General features: G+C 35.9%; 1 protein-coding gene across 1 annotated transcript in view; it reads left to right on the forward strand.

Annotated features, from left to right (window-relative positions):
• LOC117168133 overlaps nt 1–15,975 on the forward strand; it is a 41,882-nt gene extending 25,907 nt beyond the window's left edge. Inside the window, exons 4-8 of the mRNA XM_033353555.1 lie at nt 4,740–4,968; nt 7,772–7,914; nt 11,228–11,357; nt 11,812–11,994; nt 15,778–15,975. Of these exons, the coding sequence (XP_033209446.1) occupies nt 4,740–4,968; nt 7,772–7,914; nt 11,228–11,357; nt 11,812–11,994; nt 15,778–15,944 (852 nt within the window). The 3' untranslated portion in view covers nt 15,945–15,975. The remainder of the gene's footprint in view (nt 1–4,739; nt 4,969–7,771; nt 7,915–11,227; nt 11,358–11,811; nt 11,995–15,777) is intronic.
• The last annotated feature ends 10,700 nt before the right edge of the window (nt 15,976–26,675 follow it).

Consider the following 26,675-nt stretch of genomic DNA (forward strand, 5'->3'; position numbering starts at 1 on the left):
AGAAACAACTCCTTTTATTATAACATTTTTTAATGTTTAAGATTAACAGAAAATGAACGTTATACTTAGTTGAAAAAGACAGTCCTGAATAATAGGGTTCAATCATTTGGGGTTAAACATTTTAAAAATTACTTTAAAGTCAGTTTTATAACTTTGCCGTCCATACATCCGAAGTTGCTACTTTAGGTGAAATCTCAACAATAAAATTTTTTTTTATATATCATCTGAATAATTTTTTGTTTTTAACAGAAGCTAAATAAATTCTTGAGAGATATGTGAGAGACGATTTTAAAAAGAAGTTGATCTTTTTTTATTTAAGTATAAGCTTTGGAAAAATTAAAATGTTTAAGTTTTTAATGAATTAAGAATACATCAATTGTTAAGTTTGAGTGACATTAATGTGTAAAAGTGAGAGTTTATAATAGATTAATCATTTGCTATGGACAATTGTATTGTCATAAACAGCAGTCTGTGATTTTGCAATGATTGTGAATATATATGAAGTGAATTTTGTCTGGAATCCAATATGAGGTCATGTACAAGTATTATAAATATAAATGGATGTATATTTCTCAGTGTTATACATAAAGAAATAACAGAAACAAATGCAGTGTTTAGGCCATTTTTGAAAGTTTGATGTTTCTTTTTGAAAATTTATTTGATTGGTTTGCCACTAATAATCCAGAGCAATATATTTAGATTTTTTGATTAATATGATTATTTACACACTCTACGTTTTCTATTCTTTTTCTTCTCCCGACATATTGATTTTTTCTCTTCATTTTCCAATGTCGACCTAGCTATTAATCATGCCCTTCCTCGTCCTTAGTTTCTCTTCGTATTGTGACGTCCTCTTTCCCGTTCTAATTCTCAATTTATCTAATACAGTCCATTCTAACACGTGAACTAATCTCATTTGACTCTTTCAAATCTTTTTCAATCTTTTTTTTTTCTGTTCCCCAAAAATGTGTTTCCCCGTGTTTCCCGTTCGCTCAAATGATAAAACCGAGGTACTTAAATTCCGTTCCATCTTTTACCATTACACATCTCCAACTCTACTTTTGCGTCCCCCTTACCGCACAATTCACACATTCTCTTCTCTCTATAAAACCAGAACCTATTATAATCTCCCATGCATCCGCATCTCATCCTCGCTATAAGTTCCTAACTTCCTTTCTCTCCAGTCTTACACAAATATTGCGCTCTCTCCCTTGAAATGATCCACGCATAGTTCCCGTTAAACCTTGACTCTCTTATTCTCTCCTCCCTTTCTGCCTTTTAAGCCTTCCCAGTTTCCACGTTACAGACCTTTTCTCTATCCTATGTACCACCTCACTCACCTTCCGCCCCCACACCACCACTTTATCTTCACTGCGAATTCCTTTGTCTCCTCCCACCCTTGCATAGTCATGATCACACAGTCCATCACTGATACCCCTATTTTGCTCGCATACGTGTATTCTTCCCCTTCGTCACCTATTCCCACATAATTCGCCAACGTCCAGCCTCTATCCTCCATCCATTGTCTTAGAATCCCCCCTCCTCATTTATTATATTATATCTCTCCCTCCTAGTAAATTTTCTACCCTCTCTTCAATCCTTTTCATCCCATCCTTATTGTACACAGTCACAAACTTAAACGTTATCCCTTCTATCTTTATTCCCCTCCCTTTTTACTCTGACCACCTGCTCGAGCCTCCACCTATACCCACTTGGCAACTTTGGCTCTGCTCTATCCCATTCCTTTTTCTCTACTTACGTCTCTACCAGTCCGACCACATTAAACTCCGGGATATACCTCCAGAAATCCTAACCTTTCTTCTTTACCCCTGCTACAGTCTAGGATAGCACTTTTAAAACTCCTCCACCCTGCTTTACCCCTACCCCTGTACTTCCCACGAAACAAGTTCCCCTGCAGTTCCCTCAAAACTTCTTTAACCTCGTCCTATACCCACATTTTCTCATCTACTTTTATTTTCCGATACCCTACCTTCGCAGCCCTCCCTTCACTTCTCTTCCTCCTAGTCATGTCGTTTTTAATTCTCTGTACGTCCCTCTCCTTTCTCGTCAAATCTTGATTGATGAAAACCTTCTAATCCTTTATCCTATTTTTGTTTCGCATTATCCCGAAATTTTCTTCCTAGGTCTCCAATTTTCTGTAGCAGCGCTTTCATCCCCTCCCTTTCTTCCCCGCTCTTTATCTGCAATCCTCTTATTACAATATTTTTTTATTTCATCATATTCTCTACCCTCTTGAAAATTCCTTTCTTCTCGCCCTCTCTCCGCTCACCTACTTCTATTTCCGACCTGCTTTGCATCTTCCGAAGGCTTTTTTCCTCCTCTTTTATCTCCGTTTTCCCACTTCTCATATTTTCCCCTCAGGTCCTCCATTAAATTTTCCATCTGCTCCATAGACACCCTTAATTCTTCCCTCAATCCACTGATTTCGCTTATCAATAACCCTAGAGCCTGCTTCTCCGATTGTCCATCCATATTTAGGGGGTGACCTACGCATCCTTACGCTTTTTTTAATGGAACCTCTATCACGCTTTTCTCCAGACTCTCTCGGCTGTCTTTCTTTCTTTTCAAAAGATCCTCCGTCTCATTTACTCTAGACGCTCTCTCCCTCGCCTTCTCGCTTTCTTTGTTCCGCTTTTTCTCTCTGCCCGACGTGCCACTTGACACCGGTTTATGCATAGATGGTCGTCGTGTTTTGTGAGAAATTTTCTTCCCGTCCAATTCACTACCAGCACTACCAGTACTCTCACAGACCACCTGCCGCTCTTCCGTCGGTAACTGGGACCTTGCCATGGAAAAAGTGCCTTTTGCAACCGATACATGTCTCTCAAGACTTTTGCCGCTTACCGCCCCAAATTATCCCTTTATGTTACTTCATGAGATAATTGACACCATATGTTGTAGTAATAATGATGAAAACGTGGCTAGATGAAAATGGTTTGAAAGGAGTAAGGGGAAGGTTACCAACAGGTTGCAAATGGCAAGTTCAAAATGCAAAGAGAAAGAATAAAGAGGGCAGAGCAATAGGAGGAATGGTAATGGGAGCAAGGAACGAATGAATAACGGGGAAAAATCAAAACGAAAGGACCGAACAAAAAGAAGGATTAATAGTATCAGAGGCAGATGGAAGAAAGAAGTGAAAGATATTGGGGCCTATGTAAACGATGATATACAGGAGAAAGCAGAGGAGATAAAAGAAATAATGGAGGAGAATAAAGAAGAGATTAGGCTTATAATAGGTGGGGATCTCAATCCGAGAACAGGAGATAGAGAAGGAAGGAAATGATGAGAAGAGAGCAAAAAATCCAAAGATAAAATGCTGAATGGGGAGGAAAAGAATTTGCTAAAGGGCTTGAAGGAGTGAAAGGAGGAGATGGCAAGAGGTATGGAAAAGAGTAGTGATACCAATAGTGATGAAAGGCAAAGGAAAGGAGGTTAAAGATTATAGGGGTGTGACGCTGATGCTATCACTGTATAAAGTATATGTAATAGTTTTTTTAATGAGAGTGAAGAAAGAAGTTAAGGAAAAAATGATAGAATCAGGAAATAGGATAAGTATCTAGATATAAGATTTTATGTAAATAGTTGTAAATAACTGTAAATAGTAAGAATATGATTTTATAAAAATATGCAAGGAGATAGATTGTCAGGAATGGAAGTCATGTGAATTCTTAGGGAAAACAATATGAATAAAGAAGAAGAAAAATATCCCCTGGCACTACGAGAACCACCCTTGGCCCGCTTGAAGGCCCAAACTCCTAATTACAAACTCCGCCGATCGCTTGCCAACCTAACCGCTCTTTCCATATTTAGCCAAATCCCACCCAACAACAACTCTGAAAATTATGTTTTAACTACCCAATTTATCCCTGACAACCCTACTCACCTTCAAGGCTTCCACCCTCACACTCCACTCACATCTTCTACACAAACTCTGTAAAACATTCTCACCACCTGTCACCGCACACGTTCTCACTACCGCCACCAACATGCTAGTCTCGCTCTTTTTCTTCATTTTCTGTTCGGAACGTAAAATTAATACATTAAACAGGAGCAGGCTTAGAAGACAATTTTGCCTTATACCTCTAGCTAACCAAAAGCAACTTCCTATCTGTTCTCCGAACCTTACCTTACTTTTGTCTCTCTAAAGAGCTCTGCTACTCTTTTTCTCAAGCATTCTCTTATATTATTTTCCATCTAATTTTCACTGTCTTCTTTCTGTCAAATAAGTCAAATGACGCCCTTAAATCTACAAACAGTGATGCCATGTTGCCTTTCTCTCTGTTGATCCTTCTATTTATAATATAATTTAGTACGTAAATATTATTCGTAACTCCCATACCTTTCCTAAACCCTGTCTGATTCGGCAAAATTATGTTTTTTCCTATTCTTTCTTTGACCTTTTGACCCTATTGTCACATAATCTTATATCATTTCGGCATCAAGGCCATCCTATTCCCTTTTCTTTTTCGCACCATTGGTATCACAATCCTTTCTTTCCGTTCAACAAGAATATATTAAATAAGCTATGACTACCTAATATCTATATTTTATGAGTTGTTTCATGGTTTCCTGTGATTATCTCAATGTACATGGGTCGTATTTTTTTAAAGACGTTATTTGTGCTCTTCTGACTTGAGATATGATAATATAATATGATAATATCATATGTGATAATAAAATAGTATGCAGAGGATAAAAAGCTTATCTTTCATTTTTAGAAACTCAAAGGTCCTTCGAATGTAGCTGTGCCTCGAACATACCCACCCATACCTGCACCATCTTTAGAAGGTCGTCCATTGGTCTTGGCTGTTCATCTCGTCCCCTCTTTGCCAATTAGTCTGTTCGAAATTTTAGCAGAAGCTATTGAAGTTGCTACTGCTAAACCTGTGGTGCTGATACATGAGTCTCGTATAGATAGACCAGTCGCCAAAGAAGTTGCTGACATTGGTATGTATTCTTAATTTCATTTTATATTGTTAATCATCAGTATATGTGCTCATGCATGTATGTGTGTATTCTCATATAACTAAAATTATTATTTCAGGGTTTTTGTAGGGCATGATTGATTGATTGATTGAATTAATTTTATGCGGGTGGGGAGCTCGTGAGAGGCGAATCTTGCGCTCAGGCCAGAAAGCCCTTTGCGCCTAACCCGTATATATTATCAAGGCATTATACTTAAGCCGAGCACTTTCGCCGAGTTAGATCTCGGTGCATTTCATTTTTTCTAACGTTTGCGAAATATACTTTTCGGTGGTCCGGCAATCCATAGCACAGTGAATAGCCCGGTCCTATATGAATAGCAAAGTAAACACCCACTCTGCCATCCGGCAGCCTGCCCTTCTCAGGCGCTAGGATAGAAGATCGCCAGAATAGGGTGGACGGAGCATTCCTTTTGAGGTCATCATTTAGATGTCCACATTCAGCGAACTGGTCTAGTGTGTTTTATAATCGTTTTTTACGTAACGCTACTCGAAATCGACCAGCGATCAGCAAGCAAAAGACCACTCGACATGATGACCCTTCGCAATTTGATAGATATTTCTTTTCCTTGTCTTCTTAAAGTCGACTAAGTGACAATCAAGCAATTTTCCCCGCGACATGGAGCCTCTTCCTTGGAAGGTAACTAGCCTCTTCTGAAGGCAACTACAGTTTAAAGTGAGTTCCGAAACACAAAAGCCACTATAAAAGTTCATCGAACATTTACATTGGCACTGGCACAGTGATCAAACCATAGGTTTCCTGCTTGGAACCCTGACATGATATTGCCTGTTACCGCGACTGTTGTGTGGGATGATACTAGAACCTATTTACTTAATTCATTGGCAGTATAGTCATGCCCGTAAAGCAACCGGAAGTAGATATATGTCATGGTCGAAAAAAAATTTGAACACGTGCGCTTATGGCACTCACCAATTTAGTTACGTTTTTCTCTGCAAGCGGTATTTAGAAGTTCCAACTTTAAAACTGCCCAAAGACTCGTTTCTGAACCTACAGCGTTTGTCTTGGACTTGAAGTGCCTATAGAATTAATCCGGCTACATGAACCTATAGGTTCCATATCATTTTTTATAGGTTTCATTCCATACCGCCTATACGGGACCTCATTGTATGGACGTACATATATGTATTGTTATTTGAAGTCTCATATTTTTATTTCTTTAAAAATGTTTAAATACACTGCATATATTTAGAAAAATTAGAATTAGGAATAAAGCTATCAAAATTTTCAAAGAGAAATATATAGAATATTTGCAAGTAACAATTGTAACAATTTTAGCGGCATTTGCGTTATCGCAGTTACCTTGGAAAATTTTTCGGAGGACTTTACAGGGAACTTGTGCTTCTTACATGAACAGCGGAATGCACTACATCTATTTGCACAGTAACATTTAACAAGATCGGCTTGGCAAACCTTCTATCTACCCCAAAGATGAGTCCACGGATTAATAATAATGAGACTGATCATACAGTACAAAGCGCCTCGAGTTTTGACTGCGGTAACTGTACATTTAATGCCAAAGTTGAAAGTTTCAAGCCAACACTCAAATCTAAAAGAGCATGCGCACTGTGACGTGATATCTCTTTTTACATTTTCAGAAAACAAGATACATTCACGTACTGTGGCTAGGTGTAAACATAGTTATTTCTGATGTACTTTTGTTCAATTTCCAACGGTTGAGTTAAGTTGACTTTGCAAAAAATTGATATAACCTCAATGTCTGTCGTTGTTTTCGTGGTTGTCAAGCACGGGCACTCACTCGAACACTTCTCGCGGGAGAAAAAAAGATAGCAGATCACAGTGCGTTTGTCCGGTTAGATTTGAACGTTGGTTTCAGACGTTTAAGTTTAGCAGTGAATGTATAGTTACCGCAGTCAGAACGTATGTGCGGAGATCGGTCTCTGATATAGTAGCATAGTATGATGTTCAAGGGCAAAAGAGGTTAGCGGTAGATGTTCAACTGTACGTTCTGGCCCAGTAAACAGTGATATCATAAAAGATAGTTTGATTAAAAGAAAACTTGATTTTAAATGGATATTTAAATGTAACTTCAAGGCATTGCTACCATAAAGTATATGATAAAGAATAAATCCTTTTAAAACTATGTGTATTTAAATATTTTTACATTTTCTGGCAAAATAACCATTTTCGGAAAATTTTCAGTTACCTCCTCTTGCCTTTACACTCTTCACTTGAAGTTAGTTAAATACACAAATACAGACCTGTATGATTAAGTTTGTTCAGATATATTTAGTGGTCCACAGCGGTTTTAAAGGCGTTTGAGACAGTTTCTATGATGCTTTGCTTATTTCGCTATGATATCAGTAATCTCGAGCAGAGTTAAGCATAGTATCAGCAGCAATAATGGCGACCGATTTTAAATCATCATACATTTCCGCTAAACCTTATGAAGAAGTATGCTACGTGACCCTTTATTTTTTCAAATAAAACATACCCAATTCGTTATGTCAATTATCGGTGTAGATAATATGGCTTATTTTCCACTCTGTTTTTCTTTAGGTCAGCAGGGATTCATTATAAAGGCTGACAATTCGTTTTAAATTGTGAGATTTGAAATAAGCAAGAAAATGAGATTAATACAAATTCAAAAACTTTTTTATCAGAAAGATAGATTTGACAGACGGCATACACCAAAAAAAAAATCAGTCTCATCCGCTGCTAGTAAAAACTGACTGATAAAGCTCACTTTTCTCGAGATTTTTTATGGCGTAAATTTGATTTCTTTTAGCAATACTGCCACCAAGTGACGACTGGAATGAAGGAGTACTTTTACCTGCAAGTTTCGTTTTCGAACATCGTTTGAATAAAGAGTTCCTTCCTCACATTTATGGAGATGTTGTCATAGCGTCTGATCGACTCTCTTACGTTGAGGTATATTAATTATTTAATATTTTTTGTTTGAAATACAGCAAAACCTACTACAAATCTGAAACCGGGACCGGAAACCTCCTGTATGTAGAAGAACAAATATATTTCAAGTTCTCTAATGTTTAAAGCTTCAAATAAAGATGTTTAAGGACGAAAGTCTCGTAATAGAGCGTAATAGTCGCGTAACAGTTGTGTACTATAGGTGCCGTATTAATATAGATTACTTCACAGGGGAAGCAGTACTACAGTAGGTCCCTCAACAATTTCGAAACCTTTTACACTGGGATCTAGATTAAATTACAGTTTTGGATGCATGACGCAACCTGATGCAACTAACGCGGTGAAAGTGCAGCTTTTGGGCTGTTTGTCGCGCTTGGCTTAGCACATTCTTTCCCTCGGCTCACGACTCCTCTCATCACGAAACAGCCGAGGCATCAATTCTCGGGATACATTACATCCGATATTTTTAATTCCAGGTTCCAACATATATTATTTATAGTAAATTATTGAGAATGTTGAAAAACCCTCATCTAGTTGATTTTAATGTTTTTTAAAAAATAATTCTGAAGTAGGTTTTCTAACCTCTTTTTATTTCCGAAAAGGTTATTGCTTCTGGTACATTAAATTTTTTTCACCCAAACCCGCGCCGCAACTTTCGACTTACACGTTTGTTTAGCAGAATCTAAGCTGGTGTTTTCTCGATTGTTGACGTTACAGCTTAGTAAAGTGGAATTTAGTTCTCCAGAGAACTAAGTAATGCCGTGCGCACCCCCAATCTACTCCTTCTCTCAGCAACTGCGCATCGCAAATTATAGCGAATTTGACCATTCTGCACTGGTGTAAGGAAAGGGGGGGAGGGCAGCGCCAACCAGTAGGGCAAAGGTGATTTTCCTTATAGCATGGCTATTATTTAACAATTCAAGTTCTACTTTGCATCAAATAAATCTATTTTATCAGAGATAGTGTTACTTACTAAAATCTTGAAAATTGACGTTGCAAAAGAAAAATGATACAGAAAACAGTTTTTACCACGAAAGAAGGAAAGTTTCACTGACAGAAATACAAAGTTTTCAACTTTATTGACAACACTTACAGTATAAAAATATGAAATTTTCACAGATAAAACAATATCACACAATCTAATTATATTAAATAGACGTAATTTAAGTCCAAAATATAATCAATCTAATGAATAAGTGAGGCTTGTCCAGGGGGGCAGGTCCGACGAAAATAATATTTACAAGTGCTTAGGTGAAACAAGTGTCACAAGTTTTGTCGATAAATGATCGGCAACTTAGAACAGCAACTTATCTTGTGGGCTACATGGAAGCATGCACATAGAAAACACGGGACTAGGCATGCCATTGCGGGGTTGATGCAATGAGGGGGGAGGTCAGCCATCCTTTGATGTCCCGCGACAAACATCGCAACGCCCACATGTTTATATTCTCTTGCACAGTTTGTCGGCAAAAAACCCTCGTACGCATAATCAAGTGGCACATCGTAAGATGGCGGCTCTTCCCACTCATGGAATTCTCCCCCCTCTCGTGAACTCAACCCCGCTCCCCCAAGTTTCTATAGCATGCCTAGTCCCGCGTTTCCTTTGTCCATGCATGGAAGAATCTATTAAATATGATTATTATCAATCCGGTCGGTATACAGATTTCTTGTATTGGTACAGTATTTTTATTTAAAATAACTTATTCTTCTCCATGAGTGTCTTTCAAGGTAACTTCCAGTACATAAAATACCACAGAAGCAAACCATCATATTTTCTGATCTTTAAATGTTTTGATTTTCATAAAAATCTAGAGACGGCTTTGTCCGCAGGTGAGGGGCAAAACCGACGAAATACAGCATGTTAGAAATAATTAAATTACCACATCATTGTTTTTTTTTAATCATTGACTGTTAATTTGTTGGCGCTGCCCCCCCCCCCCCTTACCCTACTCCAAGAAACTCCAACCTGCTCCTTCTTACTTCTTCTTTCTCACTCCTACTTGCTTCGATGCAGGTTCGAGTGCTCTTGGAGTGCACCAGTGCAAGATAACCGAATTAGCTATTAGATTCTTCTTAACGATCGTAGTCGCTCATTCCGGCATGTGGTGATTGGGGCACTGAAAAAAATTCTTAATAAATTGGCCAACTTTTAAACTAGGTCCATTAGTTCTCTAAGGTCCCAATGCAATCGCCCTTTGTCAAGGCGGGTCTAGGGTAGCTTTGGACATCTTGGGTTCGTTTTCCCAACGCCTCTACGAACAAGTATAGAGTAAGAGCCGAAGACTTCCAAAGCCACACGAAGGCCACTTTTACGAAGCTCGGTGAAAGTCGGAGTTACAGGATTCTAAATTTTGAGATCTGACTTTTCTGAAAACCCTAAACCTGCTAAACCACTGTTTTAATTTTAACTGTTTATACCATTTTTCGCTTAGGAGAATAATGTTCATTTAATACCTTTTATAATGAAAGTTTCACCAGGCTTCATAAAAATCCCTAGATCTCTAGATGAAAATCTACTAGGTGCATATTTTTTCTTTCAATCCAATGGGCCTTAGTTTTCGAGATATCAAGATTTGAGTATTTACGCTCGAGCGCTCGACTGACCACTGTATGCGGTAGATACATAAGAGTGAAGCCTGGGATCCGGAATCTACAATGGCGAATCCGGCGTTCGAGCACAACTTAAACCCTGATATCTCAGGATCAATAAGAAAAATAACCATCTAATGGATTTTAGTGTACTTTCACCTTGTTAAGCTTTAGTCGAATCGGCGCTGCACATTTCGTGACGTCTCCTTGTAAGTCGCATGTTTTTATATCCCTGAAATGACCATATGATATGTAGCAAAGTTTTAAGGATATTTAAAATTCCCACATGAAATATTTCAATTTTTAAAAATATCCATTGCACAGAAAAAACGATATTGCACGAATTTCAATATATACCGTAACTCCTGCGCTATATATCGTAATTATCACATTAAGAGCGTAAGATCATGATATCGTACATTGAAGGATTTTACATTATATTATTATTTTATTATATTATATTTACGAGGGTTCTAGTAGTGACCAAGCGATATTAGTGCATTATGATATCGTACAAAGTTCCAGAGCTTACTTGTACGTTATCATATCGCGCTTCATCTCGAAAATGTCCTAAAAAATGTTTAGGGTATCGAAATTGCTGGCGTGATTAGATATCCTGTAGACATCCCTATGATGATGGGTATATCGAGTAACAATAAATACTTCAAAGTTCTCTTAATGCGTAATATAAAAAATTACTGAGAATGAACAGAATTTATTGCTTTAGACTATCACGGATTTACGAGGTCACCGATGTGCTTTGCCAGATAGACGTAATCAAATAGGAACTGCCGGATTGTTGTTCACTCATCTGAAATCGAAAGGAGAAGGACCTGCATTCTTCGGAAACATTCTTGGTATGAATAAGTTTTTGATTTTTAAATTAAAGTGGCGTTTCTGTATGTCGTTACATGGGTATCGTGCGATGTTCCGAAGGCTTGTTTAAGTAGCTCCATGCTATACTCTCCTATCTGGAATAAGCAGTCTCAATTCTCTAATCTTGTTTTGTGATGGGCTCTAAATTCTAGCGCAGCGTACGCGTAGCGGCGCGGCGCTAGGTGCAAAATCAAACTTGAAATTGAAATTTAGAGCCGATACGCGTATTCGGTGCTAGAGGCCAACACAAAACGAGATTGGAGAATATATTCTGCTAGCCCCAGGTAGGATAGTATATCATAGAGGCAACGATTTGTACGCTTTAACTCAGGTGAGGGCTTTCAAGTTAAACGTCTTCATACATGTATCTTTTGTCAATATATTGTAAAATAACTGTAATTGTTGATTGTATGATTTTTATTCTTTTAATTTTAGATGTAAACTCCCAACTAGCAGCACTGCAAATGGTTGCTGGCAAGCAAGTCGAGGTTGCCATTTTAGAATCTCCAGTTCTGAAGTACCATAGAAATTCCCTACCAGGTGTGGAATCGCTGCACATTCTTACTAGCCTTGGTCCACTGCCCCCATATCGCATTATGGTTCATAAAGAGATGCCAGGTATTGAAAAAGTTTTAATTATTCATGCCCATTCTGCCAATAATTAGTTTAAACGTGATCAATCTTGAAAAGGCCCGAAAGGTAACACCGGAAATGAGATCAAACAAATAAAAAAATGATTAACAAAAGATTAGAATAAAGTTGAAGATACAAAATTTAACATGAGGAAAAGAAAAAAAATGAGAAAAAGAGGTCAATTGTTTTCAATTGAGATTGCATATTCCGATTTTTTTCTGATTCTATTTTGGGAATGCGTCAAGAGTATTTCAAACCTAAAAGTCAAAACAACCGGGTAATCCTTTTGAAAAGACCCTTATTTTCAAGGCCGTAACCAAAAACATTTTCGGCGGGATACACAGCAGAAAAAAATGTCGGGAGAGGGATATACAGCAGAAAAAAGGGGAGTATATGTGACGTGCGCCAAAGAAAGGGGGCTTACTCTGAAAAGTCAGATTTTTCAGAAAGAGCCGTCGAAGTCGACCCGATAGAATATCTAAAAACTAATCGAAGGATAATCGGTCTAGAAGACAGATTGACCAACAATATTAATCAATTTTACTGAAGAGCAAGAAACGTATAGTCATTTATAATATTTAACCTTTTGGTATTTTTAATTTCTTTATAAGAAACCAAATATATTTGCTAGCTAATGAGTACTATACAATTATAAATACAAAGTGAAAATACCCGAGATCGGAATCACAGCTAGTTTGAATATATTTTCGTAAAAACAAGTGACGTTTATTTAAATGCAAGATCTAAGATTCTAAGTACATTCCTAGAACTGTTGGCCCACGCAGTTTCGCAGTGAGATTGGAGCACCTCCGGTTCGAGAGGCGGTTTTCAATCATGCGTGAAACTCACGTGGGTACTCACGTGCATATATTGCTTTGTATTTATCAATGTTTCACACGGCCCTATTCAGAAATAAATGTCTGATATCCGAATTTGAGTGGAAGCGCTGGCAACATTTAAAAAATAATCATTTAAAAAATAACTTTCCTTTTTTCCAGTACGTTATTAATTAATTGTTTTATTATCCTGTTCATTAAGTGTATTTTACGTGACAATAGAGGACAATAAAGAATTTTTTGAATTATTGTTTTAATGCCACTAGTGCTACCAACTTAAATTCGGATGAAAAAAATTCATTTCTGAATAGGTACGTTCTCGCCTCTTATGTGAATATAATCCAAGAGTCCAGTCAATGTTTCTACCTTACATCGCCGGATGATTCTATTGTCTTTTAATCGATTCGTCATGAAATTATGTTCCCAAAATGACAACGGTGCTAGTGCAAGCCCTGTCGAAAGCATTTTATATTAATTAATTATTGGACTCATTTTCTTGGTAATGAACCTTTTTCGTCCCAGGCACATTAAAAAAACACTAGAGCGTGTCTTTTAATGCATACAATGAGAAAAAACTCAGGGTGCCGGGTCTCATCCTGTCGCAATCCTCGGCACCGTGGCGATAAAGGATTTAGTAAAACGTAGTTTAGTACCTTTTACCTCCTAGACAAAAAACATTTAACGAAAATTGCAAACTAGGACCTGGTGAAGCCAAAACACAATCGCATATCAGCATGCTGATTTTCATTCATTCACCTTAGAATCGTGAAAACGAACTTAATGGCATGTGACACAGCCAAATGTCTATATTACCGACCTCACTTTATCAGTTCACTGATGTTTTAAACCTAAAAACTTTTTTTCTAAATAAAATATCGAGATAAAACTTTGTAAAATGTATTAGATTACAATAAAGTAAATTTAGGTTCTTCATTTGGGTAGGAAAATCACTGAAAATTATTTCCATCCAAATTAAAACTCGGAGTCTTTTTCACATCTTTCTTCTGAACCTCGACATTTTTTTAACGTTCGAACTTTTTATACATAAAATAAATAAAATGTAATGATAAAAGATGTAAAAAAATATTTCAACTCAATCTCGTCCGGCGCATAACAAAGGACCGCCAGGTCTAGTGACCGCCAGGTTCGGATTTTCGTGCACATCACGAAAATCGTTACCGGCTGATGTGGATGAAATTCATAGCCGAGTCCTGTGTTGTGTGCCGGATGAGATTTAATTAAAATATTGAGAAAAAAAATCTTTTATTATTAAAGTTTGTACTGTAACGTAGTTTCCTGTCGGCTCTTGAATTTCTCAAAGTTTGAGGCCGATTTTTTATGTATAACAAATTTCGAATGTTAAAAAATGTCAAGGTTCAGCAAAAAGATGTGAAACAAGCTCCCAGTAAATGTAAACTGATAAAGTTAGGTCGGACTTCACTTCAGAGATCCGGAGATCGATTCCTGAGCCAGTACCTCTGGCAATTTTTCTATGTACCTTTACCGAGGTTCTGGTAGTTAGGAACCCACCTTAACCTGTAGATCTCCTCCTCCCCACTGTGTACTTGACTGCAACCCAATACGTTAATGATGGGGTAAAAACCAGGCTTTGTCCAATATGTCGGGGCACACTGCTTTCATCAGATCATTTGATTGCTTTATAAAAATGCGTTCGTGCTTGAGGATATATACCGGGACAGCCCCGTGCAAAACAATCAAATAAAATGCAACTCTAACCAAAAATGCCTTTGACATGCAGTTAACCATCTTAAGCCTTGAAAACATTCTATAATAAAAGATTCCATTTCTTAAAACAAAAAAAAAAGGTTCCGCCGTGTTCATGAGCGCGTTAATAATAGAAATCGGTCTGTGCGCACGCTGATTCGCCCCACGGTGACAGCGGGTCCCGGAAAAATGATAGGTGGCGCCGTTTTGTTTCGAATTCACCAGGCCCCTGTCTATAATTTTTGTTAAAGGCTTTTTTGTTATAGTCGTTGCCGAAAGTTGCAGCAGGATGGGATTCGGCCACCTGAGTTTTTCTCATTGTATGCATTGAAAGGCACACTATAGTGTTTTTTTAATGTGTCTGAGACGAAAAAAGTTCATTTTTATGAAAATGCGTCCAATAATGAATTAAAATAATATGCTTTCCGCAAGATTTGCACTGGAACCGTTGTCAGTTTAGGGACATAATTTCATGACCAATCGATGAAAAGGCATTAGAATCGTCCGGCGATTTAAGGTAGAAAAATTTACGGGGCTCTTCGACTAATAGGCACGTTTTTAGCCACTTTCCTGAAGCAATACCTACTTGGCTCTGTTCCTGAATAGGTAACCCACCGATTTCATTAATTAGATAAATAACAAAATATAAATAAAATGCTAAATAACTATGGCATTTTAACGAAATCAATTTTAATGGTGAAAATAGTAATTTAAGATATAATGTTGGCGAAACGTTTATCAGGAATTACTTCGTCAGCAGTAAATAGTTCAATTATAGCTATAGTGACTATTTTTCGGCTATTGAAAAGTATTTTCTTGAAAACTTCACATAATAAGGCAATTTTGAGCCCAGATTTGAATTAAGTGCTCAAAATTTAGTGAGTAACCGCTATTAGCATTTACGTTCTTTTTTGGGTAAGCTGCAAAAATATTTTTTGAGCCAAATGAAATGCATTTAAATCTTAAATTTGAAAAGAAATTGGATTTCTTGGTTTAATTTCAGAACTGTTTTAACTAATAATGTCACTACATCGATTTTAATATTTACTATAAGCAAATTAATCTTAAGAAGAGAGAAATGCAAATTTTTAAAATGATCTAAGTTAGCCTAAATAAATGTATTGATTATATTACGTTTGAAACTACTAAAATAAAATTACTAAAAAGTTTTTATGTAATGTAGTAAACATTAACATTTTTGTTTCAGCATCTCTCGTGAATAAAATTACAACCTATTTATTAAACGTAAATCATGATACAGAATGGATGGAGAAATTTTCACCTTACAGTGTTTTGGGATTTTCAGAAAACACAAAATCTTACTACAATCTCGATGAAATAAAATCTGTTGTTACCAGCGTTCGATACTATTGAAAATAAATTGATTTTTCGGAGAATTCAAGAATTTAAGCTGTTTTTGTACACTTGCCCATACATATGAATATAATATATAATATAATAAAATTTATTTGTAAATTTATAAATAACATTTATTTTAATTCAGTAGCCTGAAACTAACCATTTTTGATGCTTGAACATCCTAGATCTCGATATGGAGTCATACGCCGGAGCCACGAAAAAATGTAGTCGAAGATGTTCGCTGACGTACGACGAGAACATAAGCTTAAAAAGTCTAATTTTATAACAGAACTGCACAAGAAGGCTTAAAAAGAAATACTTTTGGTGACGAGAATTATTTTTTCAAAAAGATACACGTAGGGAAGTCAATTATTATATCATAATTGCACAAAAGGTGTGAAGGTGCGATTGAGGAATAGGGTCGTCAACTTTTTTTTGGCTGAAGAACAGTTTTTTTAATAACAAACTTTTAGAATATTTAATTGAACGATAAATAAAGTCATTTCACTAGGCAAAAGTTTAAAATTATTTTTTTGACTAGTTATGGGGATGCCTTCCCGTCCCCATAAGACTTTGGAAAAGGGTAGAGTTTTGACGAACATTATTTTTGTGGCCTGTCAAAGGAGTGTTTATGAGCGTATGGATGTTTAAAAGCACCTTAAAGGTGAGGTAGATATGATCATTCCGATATCGTGACATATCCATATTCAAGGCATTGTAGTAACAAAAGTAACAATAATGTTAAACTTCTGCCTGGTGAAATCGCTTTATTTATCGTTTAATTAAAGATTCTAATAGTTGGTTGCCAAACCAAATTTGTTTCCATCAAAAAGCAGAGGTGACAGATGACGCCTCTATTCTGCAATCTAACCGGAATTAAAATGAGAGAAATATTTTTTTAAACAACATTGTAATAGGCTCTTTTTTCTTTATTATTTATCTGCCTTATTTCTACTACCAAGGTCCAACATGATTCGAGGCCTTTTAGGCTTCCTCATCAGAAAAATTTGTATTTGGAACTAATAGAGAATATTGTCATGTTATGAGCAATTCCAAGTCAAATCATCTGAGGAATTTCAGCTATTGTTCGTAATTTTTATAAAAAATCTAGTATCCATTCTCCTAAGTTTGATTGAATTTGAAGGAATTATTCGATTGGATTCCTCTTTGGTATACTTTATAAGGATATGAAAAGAAAGGACGCGTCCGTTAGCCAGCTTTTTCGAAGAAATTTTAAAAAGTTAGAGCATTTTGAAAATTTTTGAGACCACTTTTTTATATTTGAACATTCTTTCGACAGTTATTTATAGTAGACCGAAATTCGAACAATTTATCCCAATTACTTTTTTTGATAAAATAAAAATTACCAAAGTTATAGCATTTTCCAAATCCAAAAAACCAAACGAAAATGAACATGTGCAGCCAAAAAAATCGTGATATCGGAAAAGGTAAAGAAAAAAAAACGTTACTTTTTCAAGGCCCTACAGGACTGTCTTAACAACTTTTTGAATTGATATAAAAAATCGAAAATTTAAATTTTGGTCGCAATAAAAAGAATTATTACATTCTCATCCTAATGAAAAGGTATTGGTTTTATGTAAAAAATGACTTTCGCAAATTCCATCAAATGTCGACGTTTTGTGACCGCCTGGTTCAGAAAAAATAGTTTTTACGTCGGTGTCTGTCGTCTTTGTCGTTTTGTCGTTGCAGTCTGTAAACACGGTAACATTTGAAGGAATTATCTGATTGAATTCCCCTTTTGTATACTTTATAATGATATGAAAAGAAAGGACGAGTTCGCTAGCCAGCTATTTTTGAAGATATTTAAAAAAGTTAGAGCATTTTGGACTTTTTCAGAAATTCAGATTAAAAATTAGTTTTTCAAAATCTCCACAAAGTTTTTGAAACTTTTTTGTTCAACAAATTTTTTTTTAAACTGTTATGAAAGTTTAAGTAAAAAAGGATACAAAATTTCAATTTTGGATATCTTTAATATTTCTGAGAAACTTTTATACATATTTTACATTATTTAAACATAAATCTCAGAAACGACACAAACGAATTTTTTTTATAATTAATATTTTTATTGCGTTCCGAATTGGAAATTTTTTAAGAAAATTCCAAGAAAGGTTTGCTTAGTCCCTTGAGAGCACGATACTGCTTTGGCGCATTATGAAAAATATCTTCTAGGGCGATAAAAAGGAGAGAATTGAAGTAGTTTATATGGAATTGAAAATATTGTTAACTTTACTGTCTATAAATCTAAATAAATTCCGTTTTTGTCCGAATGGTCATTTAACAGCATCCGAATTCATTGATTCTCGGGTTGTTATAGGGTAACTCTCGTTGTTGGCTGACAATTTCAACTGCAGAAATCGGTCTTCAAGATGGGATCAAAGATGACAAATTGAAGTGGAGATGCGAGTGACGTATTTCAATACGTAGATACACAAATATAAGCATCCTGAAATTCTAATAATTAAATAGGCTACAGGGTTGATGATTAGCAAGGATCTATCGGGGGGGGGGGGGCGTCAAAGAAATAATTAATTTAACGAAGATGAATTTTGAATTTTGGCAAACATTTGACCAAAAAAAGTGTTTTGGATGAACGAAATATACGTTCTTTCGGAGAAGCTCTGTTTATAAAATACTAAGAAAACGTTTGACAGATAAGTTAACGACGTCAATGATATCGCCGCCTATCCGTTGCTTCATCCCCGTGAATTTTCGTGTACATTTACACTCAGGATCCACAATTACAAGAGGTTCAGGAATCTGGATCTCCAAAGACATGACCTTGAAAGGGAAACTTACTCCTGCGACGCATAGATTTCGGGGGTAATGCATGAGACCGCACACAGGCGTACTTTGCGCATGCGCGTGTGTGCAATTCAGCATCGATGTGCGACTTTCGAAAAAAAGGGGGGGGGGAGACAAAATTTCGCACGCTCCTCTTGAGTTGGGACGCTCGTATCTGTGGAGCGATCGTAACGTTCAAGCTTGTACCTTCGGAGTCCGAGCGTCCTATCACGTTAACATAAAAAAATTGATCAGAAGCTGCATTTTTTGGTCGCAGGGCTTCTTTCAAGAAGTTTTCTACATGTTGAGATTCCGAAATATTTGATATCGTGTTAATAAATCCCTTACTATTTTTTGACAGGGAAGTAGATAGTTCTCTGTATTCAGCGATGACCACACTACGAGTATTGAACACAGTACTTTTAATCATAGAATATTTCGACAAAACAGTGAATGGTTAAAAAATTTTTTAAACGTTTGTAAAATAAACAAGCATTGTGCCTTCTTTATCCGATATAGTTGTTTTTTGTTGTTCTTGCCATTAGACGAATTGATCGCGCGTAGCATTGCTTATATTTGTCTCCTGATTTATCCAGCAATAAATTTTGTGTGACCACTCTAGTTGCTTCATGTATTTCTAGTGTAGAATCGACGTTTTCCAAATTGTGACGACTCGAACTCATTTTCTTATTTCACATTAACACAAATAACTGCGCACTTGTATAAAGTGGCTAACCGTTATCCTCGACAATAGAACACGATCCCCTTTCATAATAACGACGGATGAATTATTGAGATTGAAAATAACTTGAATTGATGGTATAGAATCAAACATCACCGACTTCGTGATTAACTTGAATACTTTGACTATCGCGAACGAGAGGAGAATGGAAGAAATAGCATTTCTGGAAAAATCGTAAGGATTTAAGGGTGAAATTAGAACTGACAATTCTTAGAATAACACAGAGATCACAAACAATGGAAGCGAAGACGAAAAGGCGGGAGAAAGAACGACGCAAACCACAGCGCACGCACTACACCTCCTACCTGGTCGGATCAAAATAATCGATTTTATTCTCGCTAAAGATGCTATTAGAACTTCAAGAGAAGTAAATGGGCCATATTTGACACAAAATTTGGCAACGTATTTACGACATCTTTACGACAACTTCACGATATCCTAAGTCCATGTCGTTAAGGTGTCTTTACGATATCGCAAATACGTCGTATGTTCTGACGATGTCTTTACGATATCGCAAAGACATCTTAACAATATGGACATATAATGTCATAAAATTGTCTTATAGATGTCGCATCGATGTCGTCAAGACGTCGCCAAATTTTGTGCCAACTGGGGCACGATAATATAGGCATAGAAGATTTCATAAAATCTGCAAAGATGGCAAAAAAAACATGTGGCCAACCAGATCGCTTCCTTCATTTAATAATAGACGAGAAAATAAAAGATAATGCACACAAAGCAATTATGTATAAAAGCATAAATTCTTTCGAATAATTGTATGACACATTACGATAAAATTTATCCTAGTTAAGATCAGTATCTGCGTTAAGGTCTGAATTAGAAAACATAAAACAAGGACAAATGGAATTAACTCAAAATTTTAATTTAAGATTTCGACAAGTATTTAATGAACTAAAATACGCAGTACAAAGTGAACATACTAATCGGACAGAAAGAAAAGTTACCTTAAGCATTTAAGGAGAAGAATGTTTAAAACGGTATTTGTTGAATTTGAATAGAGAAATCGGACTTCTAGTTAAAGCCCAAAAACCCTCTAGTGTGTCAGATGCACATAATTCAGCAATAGAGATGGATATGTGGTTACGAGACGCGGAAACAATTCGCACACTATCATTTAGTAAACCTATATCTCTATTTTCACGGCCACAAATGTTAACAACGATACCTAGGACTCAGGAAAATACAACACTACTCTCATTTAAAATACCTAACTGCAATATTTCACCAATCAATTGATCGCAAATGAAATGCTATAAATGTGAAAAATTAGGTCATCTAGCAACGCAATGCTATGTTAAATTGCCAAATTTTCAGAATACTCAAAACCCAAACGACCACCTCGAACGCAGATCAGGACAACAAGAGAACAGGAAGAAGGGGGAAATTACTTAGAAAACCAAGTAACGACGGAAGAGGAAAGAATGAAACAGATAGAATACAAGGAATCAGCCGAGTATAAGCAGTATATGGACAATTATTATCTATTAGAGGAGAATACAATTTACTACTTGACTCAGGATCATCGATTAACATTATAAAGCAGAGCGAATTACCTGATTAATTTGAACAAATAATAATCGTTAAGAAATTTGCAATGGACAATGACCGACACCAGTCATCAGAAGCAGCCTATATACCATTAGCAAGGGAAAAAAAACATCTTTTTCATATTGTAGATGACGAGTTTCCTCTAATAGAACCTAGAATATTTGGTCTACCTTTCTTAAAAAAAATATATCATTAGTGCAGCCTCAAATCAAAATTCCTAATCTTAGATGACATAAAATTACACCTTTATTAGAACGGCAACTACATCGCTAACAATACTTCTAAAATCTGCAGAATAGAAGCAACAGAGGAAGCTGGAAATATTTGGATAGAAAATAAAGAAGGAACATCCGATTATATTTATCGAATAAAAAATTATAAAATAATTTTACAATTCTTTAATTATAGCATGAAACCCATAAAAATACCAAACTCTATTCATTGTATGAAAATAATGGCTATTCAATCACAAGATAAAATTTACAATGCTGAGAAAGTAAATAAAAGAGAATCAGAGAGAATAATAGAACTATTAAAAAATTCAGAATTAGATCACATTGAAAACCAGGTTAGAGAGGAAATCAAAAAGATAATAGTAAAATATGATGAAAATTTCACATTCAATACAGACCTACGAACGAGTACAACGTTAACCGAGCATAAGATTACTTTGAATTTAGAATAGGTAATAAACCTTGGGTCACATGAATTACCCGAGAAACATAGAGAATTTAGTTTAGAAGAAACAAAACAATTATTAGATAAAGGAATAATACGACATTCATAATCTTCGTTCAATTCACCATCATAGGTTGTACCAAAAAAGAGAAATAAACTTAGGATGGTAGTAGATTATCGTCAAATAAATAAAGACACCGACAAGGATGCATACCCTCTCCCAGTGATTGATGATATTCTCGACGAGTTAGGACAAGCTAAACTTTTCTCTGCATTCGACATGACGGAAGGATTTTACCAGATCCCTATGGAAGAAAAATCAAACAAATTTACAGCATTTTCAACAACTCAAGGACATTTCGAGAGTAACAGAATTTCATATGGTTTAAAAAACACACCTGCAACATTTCAACGTATAATGGCTAATGCCTTCATAGGATTTATTGGCCAAAAATGTTTTGTTTATATTGATGATATAGTAATATTCGGTCAAAGACTACATTAAACTTACAAGAATTTAATTGACATTTTTGAAAGAATTGCAAATTTAGGATAACGATTAAAACCATCTAAATGCGAATACCTTAGACCGAAATTAGAATATTTAGGAAATTTAATCAAATCCAATGGAGTTAAACCTAATCCAGCAAAAACACAAGCTGTACAAAATTTCAAAACCGAAATTCAATCATTTCTAGGGTTAGCTGGATACTATAGAAATTTTATTAAAAACTTTTATACAATAGCAAAACCTCTAACCAACCTAATACTAACATTTCACTGGACACACAGATACCAAGAAAGCTTTAACAAATTATAAGAACTTTTATGCAATGCACCAATACTAAGCTTCCTAAATTTTAATGAAGAACTTACCGAAACGACGCGGACATAGGATTTCGTAAAAATGTCGTCAAGATGTCGTAAGGATGTCGTAGAGACGTGGCCAAATTTTATGCCCACTGGGAACAGACGCATCTAACCTTGGTTTATGAGATGTATTGCCACAGAAAGAACAGCCTTGCTTTTTTACCTTAAAGACTTCAAATAAAGCTGAAGAAAATTATAGCACTAGCGAAAAAGAGATTTTAGCCATTTTTTGAGCAGTGTAAAGATTGAGACAGTGTCCACTAAGAGATTACCTTTAAAATTCAAACGGATCATAAAGCTTCAGTTTGGATGTACAACCTAAAAGCCCCGAGTTCAAAATTACTCCGACGGAGATTACGCCTTAAAGAATATAAATAAGAGGCAGTATATGTAAAAGGAAAAGAAAACCGAGCAGCCGACTGTCTATCAAGATTATTTCCATTCCAATATTAAGACACAGTTAATGATTCAGAAACTACGTTACTATTGGGTATCAGTTCATAAGAAACCGAGGATTATCAAACAAAAACATTAAAGGATAAACTTAAAATAGCTGATAGGGAACTTAAAGAACCGTCGGAAGAACCTTTACCCGAGGAAGAACTTTCATCACAGTAAGAAGAATTAGAAAAAAAAGATAATCAACTATACGAAGGATTTCTAGAAGGGAAAGAGAACCCTATAACGAATTATAGAGTTAAAGTTCAACCAAATGCAGAAAGTAAACTATTCAAAGAGATAAAAAAATTGTATATGCCTGATTACAGAGCCATAACGAGAGTAGGGCGATCGGGGCAGGTGCCCAGAATGCAAGACTGGGGGTCGCAGACTGGTCGGAACAATCTAAACATTATTTTAGATAACTTTCTCTCTTTTTCTTTTGTTTGCCTTTAGCGGAATCGACAGAAGGATTTAATTACTGGAAACACTTAAGCCCTACATTGCCAGATCATGAAAACTCTATTGCCCACCATAATAACTATGCTCAATTGAAGTTTCTTGAGAAAAATATTTAAGATAAAACGTTAATTGATGATTACGTTACTAGTCAATTTGAAGTAGAAAAGAATAAGTGGCGTGAAGTTTTAAAAGTCATTGTTGACGCTCTTTTATTTTATGCATCGAATAATCTGACACTAACAAATTGGAAATCCTAAAGCAGGTATTTTTTCAATTTAAAATTGAATTTACGAGACATTATAATCAAATTTACAAAAATAGTATGAACAGTTACATAGAAAGTTCCGTATCTTATTTTTCGCTGAAAGTTCAAAATGAAATCATTGAGTTATTAGGAAATGAGGTTTCAAAAGTGATCATTGATCAAATAAAACGTGCTAAATATTTTTCTATTTTATTCGAGTGTACACCAGACGTCTCAAGAAGACGAGTTTTATTGATTTTATAGAATCTCACGAAAAACCCGGATTAGGTCTGGCAACAGAAACTTTGCAAAAAATAGAAAAAAATAACCTAAATATTGAGGATGTTAGAGGTCAAGGATATGATAATGACCACGGCCGTATACACAGGTCTGGGGTCTCTCGTGGTTGGGGGGGATATTCCCTTACGCAAGCCAAAAAGTTTCGTGATCCTGGCACCACGCGACATGGCACACTAGTTGAGTAGTAAACAATTTGAAAATTTCAATACGTTTTCTAGCCTCAAAGTCAAAATAACACTGACAGAAGAATATTGACGCAGTCCACTGCATATGTGCAATCTGTAGGAAAATGCCGTTTGCGTGCTCGGTGCCGAAGTGCGAAGGAACAGTAACAAATTTAAAGGAAAAAGATCTACGTTCAAAGTGCCCAAAGATCCTATACTACGAAGAGAATGGGAATCTTGTGTGCCCGGTGGAATTGTTTTCGGATCTACAGCACGTCTATGTGAAATGCATTTTTCCGATGAGAATATAATTAGAGAGTGTGTCAAATATGGCCAAGAAATGCTGATTATGTATCGTGCTACTTTGAAACCCCCGCATTTAAGAAATTGTGTCAAACTGATATGTTTAAAACATTGATTTTATCACATTCAAATTTCAAATAATACCTCCACTATACTGCTACTACGCTGCCTAGTATCAATTTTTTGAATTAAACGGAAGATTCAATAAGGGAACATCCCCCTCTACGAGGGTTTCCGAACATGTGTATATGACCGTAATAATGGGTCAAACATGTCTGGAAAATATCAAGGAGTACAAAGTCGAATTTTTAAATTGAACAAATATGCTACATATATTCCTTATGAGACTCACAGCTTAAATTTGGTCAGAAATAATGCGACTTCTATTACCCCAGGGATAACATTTTTTGGTATTATACCAATATTGTACACTTTTTTCTCCGGTGCAGCGTCCCCATGGAAATGTTTAATAAAAAAATTGAAATTAACTTCGAAACGTTTATGTGATACACAGTGGCCTGTTAGATCTAATACAGCCAAGGCTTTGTGCTCAGTGTTGCCGTTTTCAGTACAATTGTACTCAAAAAGTACTTTTCGTGACATTTATATACGTAAGTTCCACAACCACAATTTGAGTACATTTTACATTGTACTCCTTTTTTCAAGTGCATTTGAGTACAAGTACTGAATTTGTGCTTTTAAAATTTTATTTTTGGAGTTGCGCAGTGGGGCTGCGGGACCGTTTTCAAACTCGAAATTCGAAAATGGAACGGTTTTTTGTGTTTAACGTGTGGAGATAGAAAGAGAAGTCCATTCAACTTCGAACCGGTCCCGGGATCCTACTGCAGTACCCGTTGTGTAACCGATTTCGTGTTTCGAATAGCTCGATTAAGTATCTGCTTCCTTCATTCAAATTTCACGCCAATCCTTTGAATTCCGCGCCAAATTTCGATAGTATGCGGCGCCGCCGCAACGCTGTCATCGAAAGTACAATTTCAGAATATTGTGTACACTTTCAGAGTACAAACACAATTTTCATTGTGGCAACACTAGTTGAGCTTGAATTTTGAGGAAGTTTTCGAAGAACTAAGTGAATATTCATCTGATCCGTCAGATTCAGATACTATGGCAACTACAAAAGGGTTACTAGTTCAAATAAATTTCCAGTTAATTTGTACTCTTCTAATTTGGAATAAAATCCTCCGCAAAATCAATGTAATTAACAATGCATAACAAAGGGTTTGATTCCGAAATTTTGGATTCTAAAAAAATAGAAGGGCGTGTAGGTATTCAAGTAAGTTTCCCCGATAAAAGAAGGGTAAAAACAAGAAAATGGACATCGACGAATCAGAAGATCATGGCGGCAATACCAATTTGCGACAACCATTTGATTTACAAATCAATCAAGTTCTAAACACATAGATAACACAATTAAAGTGCGGTTTTGAAGAAACAAAAGAGATTGTTTCCAATTTCTCTTTTCTTTACGGTGACACCTTGAAACAAGACTCCAGTGGGCACAAAATTTGGCGACGTCTTTACGATATCGTTACGTCATCTTCGCGAAAACTTTACGACATCCTATGTTCATGTCGTTAAGGTGTCTCTTCGATATCGCAAAGACATCGACAGGTCATACGACGTCCTTACGATATCGTAAAGACACCTTAACGACATGAACATAGGATATCTTAAAGTTGTCGTATGGACGTCATAACGATGTCATAAAGACGTCGCCAAATTTTGTGCCCACTGGGACAGCGTTGCTGATCAAAAAACAGACCCACAAAAATTAGCACAAACTATAATCAGAATTTGAACGCATATGATTTTAAATGTGAAATTGAAAGTTTTAAGTATCAAACTTCGAAGTTTCATTCCGAGTTCTCTTCTTGGTCTCCTATAGAGGTATTGCAAATGCTTTACGATTTTCATTTAATCAAATCGTATCCAAATATCGACATTATACTACGTATATTGTTTACCTTGCCAGTAACAGTTACTTTGAAGGAAAGAGATTTCGATGACTTGATAGACGACTTTGCAGATGTGAACGGTAGCAGGCAGAAATTTTCACATTAGTTAAGCGAATTATAATTGTTTACAACAAAATTAGTTTTTTAAATAAAACAATATTTATTTAAACAAAATTATTTTGTGTTACTGTTAGTTCA

This window comes from Belonocnema kinseyi, chromosome 1, assembly GCF_010883055.1.
Source record: "Belonocnema kinseyi isolate 2016_QV_RU_SX_M_011 chromosome 1, B_treatae_v1, whole genome shotgun sequence".
Taxonomy (NCBI): domain Eukaryota; kingdom Metazoa; phylum Arthropoda; class Insecta; order Hymenoptera; family Cynipidae; genus Belonocnema; species Belonocnema kinseyi.